The 12,662-nt window shown below is 49.3% G+C and overlaps 1 protein-coding gene across 3 annotated transcripts in view; it reads right to left on the reverse strand.

The window, feature by feature from the left end:
• Positions 1-11,180, reverse strand: part of COBLL1 (cordon-bleu WH2 repeat protein like 1) — a 93,328-nt gene extending 82,148 nt beyond the window's left edge. For 2 of the 3 annotated variants that reach the window (XM_083493450.1, XM_083493443.1), the window contains exon 1: positions 10,233-11,180. In XM_083493450.1, coding sequence (XP_083349576.1) covers positions 10,233-10,279 — 47 coding nt within the window. In that variant the 5' untranslated portion in view covers positions 10,280-11,180. The remainder of the gene's footprint in view (positions 1-10,232) is intronic. The other variant, XM_083493442.1, reaches the window with a different exon arrangement.
• Positions 11,181-12,662: the final 1,482 nt, after the last annotated feature.

Genomic DNA, 12,662 nt, shown 5'->3' on the forward strand with positions numbered 1-12,662 from the left:
GCGCACCATTCTTTCCGCTTGCCCGTTGCTGGATGGATGAAAGGGTGCCGTTAGGGCATGGCGGATGCCCAGTCCCAAAAGATACCGCTCAAACGTGCCTGACGTGAACTGCGGTCCGTTGTCAGAGACAAGGACATCAGGACACCCATGCGTTGCAAACAGGCCTCGCAGCACCCGGATGACAGCTTCGGTAGTGGTGGAGGGCATCAGGGCGACCTCCAGCCATTTGGAATAGGCGTCCACCACTACCATAAAGGTCCGGCCGTGAAAGGGGCCAGCCAGATCGATGTGCACCCTCGACCAGGGTGTCTTTGGCGTCTCCCAGGTGTGTCCCTTAGCTGCCGGTGGTGCAGGCCTCGACTCCTGGCACGCTTGACAGGCGGACACCCAGGCAGTGATGGCATCGTCCATATTAGGCCACCAGACGTAACACCGAGCCAACGCCTTCATTTTTACAATTCCCGGGTGGCCAACGTGCAGAGCCTCCAGGACGCGCTGACGGAGTCCCTGGGGAATCACGACGCGGTCTCCCCACAGCAGACAGCCGCGATGAGCTGAGAGTTCATGTTGTCTGGTTGCGAAGGGCTGGAACTCCGATGCAAAGGGCCCTTGTGGCCACCCCCTCCACACCCAGTTGAGCACCCGGCTGATGGTGCGATCCTGGGCAGATGCGGAGGCCACAGTGGCAGCCGATACAGGCGCTGCCGGAAGATCCTCAATCAGAAGGAGCGATGAAGCTGGAGCCGGGTCTTCCACAAATGCTGGAAGAGGGCAACGGCTGAGGGCGTCGGCATGGCCCATCGATTTCCCCGGGCGATGGATGAGCCGGTAGTGGTAGGCAGCCAGGAAAACAGTCCATCGCAGCATGCGTGGTGAGAGGACCGGTGGAGTTGGACGATCACCGGCGAGGAGGCCCAGGAGTGGCTTGTGGTCAGTGATGAGGTCAAAAGTCCTGCCATAGAGGTATTCATGGAACCTCTTCACTCCAGCCACAAGCGCCAATGCCCCTTGTCGAGCTGGCTGTAATTCCGTTCCGTCGGAGATAGTGTCCTGGAAAAGTAGGCGAGCGGTGCTTCTCTTCCATCTGGAAAACGGTGACTAAGGACAGCACCGATGCCAAAAGGTGAGGCGTCGCAGGCAAGGACCAGCAGCCTGGATTCACTGTACTGTACCAGCACACTGTCTGAAGAAAGGAGAGCCTTGACCGCGTTGAAGGCCGCCGTCTCCCGATGACCCCAGGCCCAAGGCGTCTTAGTGCTAAGGAGTCGGTGAAGAGGCTCAGCCACTGTGGCTTTGTGGGGCAGGAACATGTTATAAAAGTTCAGCAGCCCCAGGAATGCCTGCAACTCCGTTTTGTTCTTTGGAGTGGGGGCCTGCTGGATAGCGCGGATCTTGGATGCGGTTGGATGAAGACCGGAGGCATCGATAAGATAGCCCAGGAACTCTACCTGTGGAACGGCGATCTGGCACTTCTCCCTCTTTACCTTGAGCCCGGCCTCCTGGAACCTGGTCAGCACGGCACGGAGGCGCTCGAACAGCTGCTGGTGTGAGTCTGCAGACACCAAGACGTCATCAAAATATGGTACCACGCCTGGAAGCCCTTGCAGGAGACGCTCCATAAGGCTTTGGAAGATGCCAGGAGCCACACTCACCCCGAACTGCAACCGGCGGCAACGGAATGCCCCCCGGTGGGTGACGATCGTCTGGGCTTCAGCAGTGGCATCATCGACTGGCAGTTGTTGATAGGCTTGGGCAAGGTCCAGCTTAGCGAAGACCTTACCCTCACCCAGGGAATGCAGCAGGTGTTGGACAACAGGAACCGGATAAGCGTGCTGCTGAAGTGCCTTGTTGATCGTGCACTTGTAGTCAGCGCAGATTCTCACCGACCCATCTGGCTTGACAGGCGTGACGATGGGGGTTTCCCACTTTGCGTGGTCAACCGGCTCCAAAACTCCTTGGGCGATCAGTTTGTCCAGTTGTTCGTCCACCTTAGCCTTGAGAGCAAAGGGAACCCGGCGTGGCTTTAGCTTGATGGGGGCGACTTGTGGATCAAGGCTAAAGGAGATGGGCGTACCTGTATATTGGCCCAAGGTGCCGTCAAAAACCTCGGCAAAGTCTTTGACCAGACCCTCAGTCTCTGCGTTAGAGATGCAGTTGATGCCGGTGACTTCCAGGCCGAGGGCATCAAACCAGTCTAGCCCTAGGAGGCTTGGCCGCTGACCTTCGACCACCACCAACCGGAGCAGGCCCGAAAAATCCTTGAAGGCGATCCGGAACCGGCCAACGCCTACCACGGGAATGTCGTTTCCCTGGTAGTCTCTCAGGTGTACGCGGTGAGAGTCGAGTTGCCTTTTGGACACTCTGGGTACCAGTCTTTTGATGGTGCTCCATGACACGATGGACAGGGCAGACCCGGTGTCGATCTCCATGTCACATGGAGCTCCTTCAATGAGCACCGTGACGTTCAGCTTGCGTCGCGTAGGCGAGTCGGTTTGGCCAATCGTGGTTCCAGACGGGCAGCGGCAGTTGGTGAGAGCGAAACAACTTTCCTTGGCAGACTGGAGTGAAGACTTGGACTTGCGAGTCGATGAAGGGGGGGTGTCAGACGGAGCCGATCGGCAGACCTTAGCGATGTGGCCCCTTCTGGAACACTTCCTACAGATGGCGTCTCTGAATCGACACTTGGCACGGGAATGGTTGCCTCCGCAGCCAGCACATTCCGGTTGGCCCTTGGACTTCTGTTGGAACTTCCTGCGCTCCCGCTTTGTCTGGTGCACGTCATCGTCTTCACTGGAGGATGCCTCCTCACTGCTGGCCTCTTCATGATGCACCGGAACTGGCTCCCTAGCAAGACGCGGGCTGCTGGACTTGCGGATCTCCTGGGCGGAGCGTTCAGCAGCTTCTGAGGCCACAGCCTCCTCAATGGCTTTCTGTAGCGTGAGGTCTGGCTTGGCTAGGAGACGCCGTTGCAGATGGATGTCCCGGACCCCGCAGACGATTCGATCCATCAGGGCATCGTCTAAGTCTCGGAACTCACAGTGCATTGCAGCCTGTCGCAGGGCGGTGGTGTAGTTGTTGATTGACTCCCCCTCTGCCTGGTTCCGGTGGTAGAACGCATGGCGGGCAGCAATCTTGGACGGCTTTGGTGCGTAGTGGTTGCGGAGCTTCTCTTGGATCGTGTCCCATGGTGTTGCCTGGACTGCTTCAGGCGCAACCAACGCTCGGGCCGTCTCAAACACCTCAGGCCCACAGAGGCTGAGGAATAGGCCCCGCTTCCGATCCTTTGATACTGCTGTCAGCTCGTTGGCTTGGAGGTAGCAGTCGAACCGAGCGAGGTAGGAGTCCCATGATTCAGAGGCTGGCGCAAACGGCGGTAGAGGCACAAGTGAAGCCATGATTCCGATGCCGGCGTGAAGGGCGATGGATGGAACACAGTGCTCTAGCCAGAACAGTCAGCTCTGAATTGGTTCTGCCCAGTGATTTCGCTCAGTGATTTCGCTCTGTGATTCAGCTCAGTGATTCAGCTCAGTTCAGAGGCTGGCCGCATCTGGCTGTGCTCTGATGTCCATCTATCCCATCCTCGTCGCCAGTGTTAAGTCGTGGGTTGACATAGCAGCCGGCACAGCGATTTCTTCAAGTAGCTCTTTATTATGGCAAGCTGGAATAGAACTGAGAACAGCTCAGCCGGCCTGTATTTATAGGCAGCCGGCTGACAACATTGTAACCACAACAGCCCAGAGTTCCCGCCTAAAATAACTGCCGCGGACCTGAGTGAAAACTATCTACAGACCTGAGTGAAAACTATATACAGTATCCCCCTGTTGGCCCAGGGTGAAACTACACTACATAACATAACCCAAGGTACCACTGTATATTTTTTTATGTATATTATTTAGCTGCAGAAGAAAGGAGCGGTTTACAGAATTTCACTAGATCACTCTTCCTCTCCATTCTCAATATTTGTTACACAAACTTCTCCAGTCTTTGTTATGGTTATCACTACTACATTTTTATTTTGTCCCTTCTTCAATAAATTCCAAAGTAATATAAAAAGTTCTTGCCCTCCTTTTTTACCCACACTGCAACCCTGTATGGTAGGCAGAGAGAGAGAGAGTAAATCACCAAAGGGCTTCCAATGGAGTTCATGACTTACAGAATTTTTGAACCTGGGGGTCTGGGTCCAAGTCTGACACTCTAACCCAGGGTTTCCCCAAACTTGGGTCTCCAGTTGTTTCTGGACTACAATTGCCATCATCCCTGACCACTGGTCCTGCTAGCTAGGGATGATGGGAATTTTAGTCCTCCCAACAAGTTTGGGAAACCCTGCCTCACCACTATGCTACAAGGGCAGCCGACATCATACACTCCAATATCTTCTGTTTGTATATGTTTTTCAGAGAAGAGTTTCCCTAAAGAAAGATAACTAGTGTCTGCCTCATAGCTGTTCACCTCCCGTCCTCATGGGGACAGGCCAAAGCTCAAGCCATTTTAACACATTTTCCTTTGGACTAGGTTTTTGTAGCTAGGGTTAAGCCAATAGCGTTCCTGCTTAATTATCATTTATAGCCTGTTCCATCTGAAAGGCTCAGGGTGGGTAACATGAACAAAAGAACAAAACCTGAACCTTAATGAAAGCAGAACGGAATTCCAATATGGTAAAATCCGTAAGCAAGAACCATGCGCTCCTCTGTCCCACCTCCCACTTCTCTTGAGAAATGCCATTCTTCCCAAGCAATTATACCGATCTTATCCTGCCTTCTCTTGCAAAACAGATCACATATTTACCTAAGTGTGCTTTTCTGTGCATTTTATTCAGCTTTGAATCAATTTGTAATTATCTATACAATATTGTTTTCATCATAAGGATATGGCTTTTTGCAAAGAACCCAAACTTCAGGGGAACAAATGCACACAGATAATAACATATACCACAAAAAAAAAAAGAATCTGAGGAGCATGTCACTACTGAAAACATTAAGACCAACAACAACAACAATCATAATAATAACTCTTCAAACGCTAGAAGCAGCAAACGAACTAGGGAGGTAACTGTACCTTCAGATGGCAAGGGAGTCAAGGATGAGCTAAAGGAGGAAAAGGTGGTTAGAACACTGACCTTAACACACTGCCCTTAAAACTGTTTTATTTTTCACTACTTAGAGAAACTAGGATGATTTAAGTGCAACACATATTTGTTCCCTATGTTCTCTCCAACTCCAGGAGAGTTGCTGCTTCAGTTAAAAAAGGCTTGTGGTAGGATGAACAAACTGCTAGGAAACATGAAGATACTTGGGTTATGTGGGGAGTGTACTTCTGCAACTTAATAGTAAAAAAATCAAATGCAACAGAAGTCATGTGGCTGCCTCTAAAGCAGCTTCCCCGTACCTCTTTCCTCCCCTTCTCTCCCCAGTAATATCCAAGAAACTAAACCGTGTGATAGGACTTCATCACACCATGAATTTTTCCCACCCCCAGAAACAGAAGCTAATAAAGTGGAATGGAGAAATGAGCAATGCAATGGCATCGCATCATACATTTCAGTTGCTGCTCCTGTCAGCAGTCATATGATCCCTACTGTTTCTCATTCCAGCCTCCAGATGATGTTTACAGCCGGAGCATCTGCATTTTGATGTTACAATAAAGGAATGCACATGCATATTTCATTCAAAAATCAATTGCTTTCAGTTAGCGTGGGGTTTAACTGCCACATCCATTCTAAGAACATATGAACATCAGTTCATGGAAGAGACTGCCTTCATTGTGTTGTTCATTCATTCATTCATTCATTCATAGGAAATTACTATTACAAACACTGTCCCCTTTGGGGGATTACACAATCTTTCCAGTAACCTTGTTCAGATATGGAGGCGTGGGAACTGCTGTGCTGCAATAAAATGTTTCAGTGGATCGTGTTTACCAGTTAAATTCCAACAGTTAAAAAATAATAATTATGGGAAATAAAGATTAGTGGATACCAAGCTACTACAAACCAGGGCTGAACCTTACACCAGAAATACACAACATGTTACTCATTTATGACTTAGCAAGGAAACTTAGCTGAGTCACTTGATCTTGTATATGGATGGGTCTCTCCCCCCCCCCAATATCTACAGTATTTCCTATGGTCGCTATGGCAGCCCCAAACAAATGAAAACACAACAGTGAGTTGAGGACAACGTGGATATGAAAGTTAGCAAATATTTCCTTTTCAACACCACATTTTAGAGAATGAAAGGGGGGGGGAGGCAGAAATCTTAAAAACACATATCGTCACTGAAAGGCTATAGGTGATGGTTTTCTCATCTTGTTCAAAGCATACCTCCCTAAAAGCACATCTCAGAAAACACTAATTTAGGGGACTGAATGCACTTCACCTAAAGGACATTCCTAGCTTGAGGGTGCTTCAGCTCACATCATTTCCTACCTAGTCCCCACAGCTGACATCCACTGGCAAGGGACAAGAGAGAGTTGCACAGTCCAGAGATGCTAGAATCCTTTGCACCATTTCCTCCGAGTTCAATAGCTGTTTGTATACATCTGAACATATAAAAAGACTACCTTAATCCAAGTCCACCTTATACATGGGTCCATCCAGCTCATTAACCTGACAGGGGTTTTCCAGGGTTTCAGCCAGCAATCCTTCTCAGCCCCAACCTGGGACCTTCTTCACGCAGAACGTATGTTCCACGTTGTGTGACAGCCCTTCCCTAAAGCAAAGCTACCTCGGTTTTGCTTCTGTGCACGTGGCCTTTATAAGCAAACTTCTCTACAACGTCTCTACAACTCTCCCACGTACAGGGAAGAGACACAATGATGTTTTCTTTGGGATTTTCTTTGGTATTGTTCCTGAAAGGGCTTTGACAATATAATCCTATTCACACTTACCTAGAAGGAAGCTTAACTGAGCAAAGTGGGACTTGCTTCTGAGGAAACCTGTATACTAGGATTGCACTCTGGCTGGCAACAGCTCTCCCAAACTTTTAGACAGGCATCTCACGCAGCCCTACCCAGAGAAGCTGGTAAATGAATTTGAGATCTTCAGCATGCTAAACAAAACCTGGAAGAGTGCTACACTGTCATATCCTAAACGGAATAACAATCTGTTTGCACTTCCCCCAAAAATGACATGTCTAAGACATTTTATGAGTAAGTGGAGTAGAAATGCACGTATGTTTTAAGTGAAATATATGAACTGGGGCATAACAAAGGTCACTTGGCTTATAGCTGACTTTTCTGTGTATTTATTCTATTAAATTTCTATCCTGGCCTTCCTCCCAAGGCAGCAAACATAAAAAATAAAACAATAAAAAATACAAACATATTAAAAATATTTCAAAACAATTTAGACTGTAGGCAGTCTAAACCATAACCCCAGAGGTATACAGTGGTACCTCAGGTTAAGAACTTAATTTGTTTTGGAGGTCCGTTCTTAACCTGAAACTGTTCTTAACCTGAGGTACTACTTTATCTAATGGGGCCTCCTGCTGTGGCCGCACCGCCGGAGCACGATTTCTGTTCTCATCCTGAAGCAAAGTTCTTAACCTGAGGTACTATTTCTGGGTCAGCGGAGTCTGTAACCTGAAGCGTCTGTAACCCGAGGTACCACTGTAAATTTAAGAGTCCTATGAAAAGCCAAAGGATATCCCACCATTCTGAATCAAAGTAAGGGGCACACACAAAGCAGAGGGACTTCAACCTAAATGAAGTTTGCTAGGAGGCACCAGGTGCCTTGAAACAAAAAAGACCCCATCAGCCACTTATCTGTACTATTTATACCCTAGTCTTCACTCCATGGAGCTCAGAGCAGCCTTCCATATGGTTCGCAGGTGGTCTACCAACCAGGAACCGTTCAGGGCAGATGCCTTTTCACTTTGTTGAGCCACTTCATGTCCCTTCGGAGTGTTCATTACATCCTTTGGCCCTGATCCCAAAACCACAGCACATGCGTTTTGCATTATTGTCTTGTTTTTATTTAACAGCCTTTGTTCGCATTATTAAAGCAAGCAGCACTTGAGTTCTGATTTGTTCTTCTTCCGTTACAGTTTTCCTACTTGCTGTGCTTCAGCATGGACAACAGACAAGAAGCAGACCCATTCTTCTCTTTCCAACTTCTCTTTCTGGCTCGCAGACACGGCGAGTACTCTCTGCAATACCGTCAGCTAATCCAGACTACTAAAAAATATTTCTTCCACATAATTAAGCTTTTAAAATAGGCTTGGTGTCCCAGCAGATTTCCTGCCTATAACCAAGACATATTAACGTACAATGATATGAAAGAACAGGTTCTGGCCTGTTGCTAAAGTAAATTCCTATCATAATCTACAGGGAAAAATGAAATCTGCACTTTTGTGCTTCCACTATACTTGCACACAAACCCGACACAAAAGACAGATTAGATTATTTTCAGAGCGGCGTACTCTGTTTCACACACCCTCATTTATACCTGCACAAAACGAACAATGAAATGCCTTGGGGAAGAGACTAGAGTGTTACTTAGCCTGGCTACATTGCTCCTGGTTTCTTTGGACAAGGCCAGCACCTGAATTCCTCCAACAATATTTTCAGATTGTCAAGCTGCCATGTGCTGAACTACCTGTTCTTTTATTTTGTGTACACAAACGCTAAGTACAGTCAGCACACTTGTTAACTCTTCAGATGCAGCCCCTGAGGAGGAAGTGAAAAGAACTGGAGACACAGGAACAACATTCACCCTTAATTCCTCTTGGAAGCATGATTGAACCTAACCATTCCAATGGACTGGAGGCAAGTTTCAACTTTTCAGTTTAGTGGCTGTTTTTTCTTTTCAGTAACCAAAGGATGATAAGGAGAAGACAAAGCACACTTAGGAGGTTATTCTTGCCTTCCTTGCACTACTAGATTATGCATTTTTTATTTTGTTTTAAGGTTTTCTTTATTAGAAGCACAGCTGTTCCCTCCACTAACACCCCACGTATGCTTTCCCTGTTCAGAGAGATTTCCCTTCAACTCTACATCACAGTCACATACATGCTAAAGATGGTTTGCTACGTAGCAAGGAGATTTTCAAACTGTGCAGATTCCTAAGCATTCCCAGGTATTGCCTTTCAAACGCTTGAGCCCAACAATTGCCTTTTATGAAGCTAAGTTGACCTGACCTCCATGGGTGTATTTACTGAATCTGAACAGGGTGCCTTGTAAGGTGCATTATTTTTTCACCAGAACACTCTGTCCACATCCCCTCCCTTTTCCCTCTCTCCAAGTGTTTCCACATTGTATTTTACTTCTAAGGATGGGTTTCTCCCACACACAAACTTTTTATAACAGGAAAAAATATCAGCATTTTACACCAGATTGGCTCTCCATTATATCATAGAACGCCTTTCACACACACAAAAACCCCCACAAAAGAAAACAACCTCACAAAACCAGGCTGCGATCCTGTGCACACTGATGTGGAAATGTGCACCATGGAACATTAAATGGGTATTTGGGTTTTATGCCTTTTCATTGAGTCCTGATCTGCTTATTCCAAAGTAAATGCCCCACAGCCTGCTCCCCGTCCCAAGCAAGTGTGTATACTATACACTGCTTAAGAGATACACACACATAGATAGATAGATGGATAGATAACGTGAGTATGAAATACGTGCTTCTTACAGTGCGAGTCTAAGCAAGCATGCTTACTCAGAAGTACTCTGGCGAGTCTTAACTGCAATCCCCAAACAGAACACCCAAAACTGTCAGGAAGAATCAAAAACTAAATCCAAAGAGGAAATGCTCTGTTCGACTAAGAGCTGTTCGACAGCCGAACGGGTTTCCCTTGGGACATGGCGGTCTCTCCTTCCTTGGAGATCGGGTGACCACCTGGAGAGGATTCTTCGGCTGAGGTTCTTGCATTGCAGGGGGCTGGACTAGATGACCATAGGGGGGGTCCCTTCCAACTCTACATTTCATTGATTCTATGATCACAGCAACTCTACAGACCACGTTCTTCACGTGTTGAGGTCTCTGTCGAGTCAAAACCACCCCCACCCCAAACACAAACGCCCCGCTCCACCTCTAGTGAAACTCTCGACCTCTTGGCCAGGGCAGAAGAAAAGGAGGCGGAGCGCGCCCGAAAGGCAACTTGTTGCAACTTAGCCAAGCCGCTCGATCAATCCGCAGAGGCTTGCAAGGGGTGGGGGGTCGGGGGGTGTTTTGCGTTGCTTCCGCGCGCCTTGAAGCAGACGGCAAAGGCTGCGGGTGCTGCTTACCCGGAAGGAGGGAGGCGAGCCGGTGCCGCGCACGTCTGGCCGTCCATTCCTCTCCAAGGCGGCTGAGGCTGCAGGCTCCAGGTGGAGGAGCTTGGAAGTCTTTTCCGGCGGCGCGCGAAGGAAAGCGCCCCCGCCGAGGCGCGCAGGCAAAGGCAGCCGCCCGCCCGTCTCACCTGCGGCGGCGGCGGAGGGGCAGAGCGCGCTCAAAGGAGGCGGCAAGGGCTGTCGCCCCCCCGCCGACGGAGCGCGCCGTCCCGCCGCCCTGGGAGGCAGCAGCCCTGCATTCTTCGCCTCCTTCCCCGGCTGCGGCTGCTGCCCTCGCACGCCCAGACGGTCCGCTCTCAACCTCTCTCTCTCTCTTTCTCCTTCCTTCCTTCCCTCCTCCCTCCTCCTCCTCCTGCTGCTTCCCCTGGGGCTCAGCGGGAGCCCGGCACGGAGCGCCAGAGGGATGGGAGGCTGCCCTTTGAAACCACACCTTGGAAAACTTCGCCAGGGAGTGGGGAACTGGCAGCGAGGAGCCTTCCCGGACGCAAACGCCAGAGGGAAACAGAGCTTCCCTGTTCCTCCGCGCTGCTGCTGGCGGTGACCGCCGTCTCCTCCTCCTCCTCCTCCCCCTGCTTCGGGAGCCCTAACCGCGGCTTCCCGCCTTGGCGCACACTGGCCTCGCCACACGCGCGCGCACGCCGCCGTCCCTGTGCGCGTTTTCCCGGGCTCAGCCTCGGCGCTGGAATTCCCCCCTCTTTTCACCCAGCGAACTGCCGGAGCAGCAGCAGCAGCTGTTCCCGTTAACGGGCTGCTCCAAGCTGCCGTCCCCCATTCCGGCCGCTAGGGCGGGAAAGCCAAGCGGACCGAGAGCCGCTTGCAGGTGGGGGAGTGGGAGGGACTGATCCTGCAGCGTCTCTCCCTGCGCTCCTCGTTTCGACCTCTCCTACTCTTTTCCCGCCTCTTCTGCTGGAGGAGAACGCTTCGTGCAGCCTGATGAACCAGCGGTTCTCAAACTTTTTCTCTGCGCCACACTTTGGGAATAAGAAATTGCTCGCGCCACTGCCCAATTTGTTATTGATAAGAAATACCCTGAGAAACGAAAAGAAAGAACTCTTGGCAGTGCTTGATTTCGAACGCAGAGCACAACTACTTTATAATGTGATCGTGGGACGTGCAGAAAGTATAATACAATGCATGAATCATTCCCAAAATATAATATAATGATAAGTGAGCCACTTACATATGTACCTTAAAGTCGTGACCAACTCTAGGGTTGTGCGCTCATCTCGCTTAAGAGGCCGGGAGCCAGCGCTGTCCGAAGACACTTCCAGGTCACGTGGCCAGCGTGACAAAGCTGCTCTGGCGAGTCAGCACCAGCGCAGCACACGGAAACGCCGTTTACCTTCCCGCTAGAAAGCGGTCTCTATTTATCTACTTGCACTTAGGGGTGCTTTCAAACTGCTAGGTGGGCAGGAGCTGGGACCGAACGACGGGAGCTCACCCCGCCACGGGGATTCGAACCGCCGACCATGCGATCGGCAAGTCCTAGGCACTGAGGTTTTACCCACAGCGCCACCTGCATCCCCTACATATGTACCTTAAGAATGTCTAAATTATTATTATTATTACCCTTATTTATTATTATTATTTATTTGGCTTCCAACCAAATATTAAAAACTCGAGAGGTGTGAGCTTGCTATTGCCAGGAAATCTCATTTATTTAGGTCAAGTTTGAGACAGACAAATTCTCATCTCATCAACACAAAGAAGCTTTTCTCTTTTCTGATCTTTCATATTTGTTGAGAAATGAAAATCCCCATTCACACCACTATGAAGTGGAGAACAGTAGAATAGCCAATGCTCCTGAATATCCATATTCTGCAAATAAATAACAATCATTTGATACTATACTACACTGAAATGTTTAAATGGTTCTTTGATGCTCCTTGAATCTTCACACTTGCCATCTTTTCCTTACACACCTTTGAGAACTACTGCTCTAGCCCATAAAAGCCCAGGTGACATTTAGTTATTATTATATTTGTACGGCATGAGTCTTTTAAAAGAGGCCCCGTGGAACATGTGTACTCTGTATCCACGGGGCCTCTTTTAAAGGACTCACTCTGTATCATGTTCCACCTTTCCTTAAAATGGATACACTGCTTTTTCCTCCCCTTACGATCCTCACAACAACCCAGCGAGGAAGCTTAGGCTGAGAACTAAGAACTAGCCCAGGGTCATTCAGTGAGCTTTCTGACTGAGCAGGGATTTGAAGATGTAGGAGTTGTGGGGAACACAGATGGGGAGACTGCTGTTGTGCTCATGTCACAAGGACTACCTGATTCCTTATGTTCCACCTTGATCACTGAGATCCTTTGATGGGGCACTTCTGTTGGTTCCCCAAGCCCCTGGGGCCATCACCAGAGACAGCTATTTTTCCATGTG

This window comes from Podarcis liolepis (assembly GCF_965112155.1).
Source record: "Podarcis liolepis genome assembly, chromosome: 1".
Classification (NCBI taxonomy): Eukaryota; Metazoa; Chordata; class Lepidosauria; order Squamata; family Lacertidae; genus Podarcis; species Podarcis liolepis.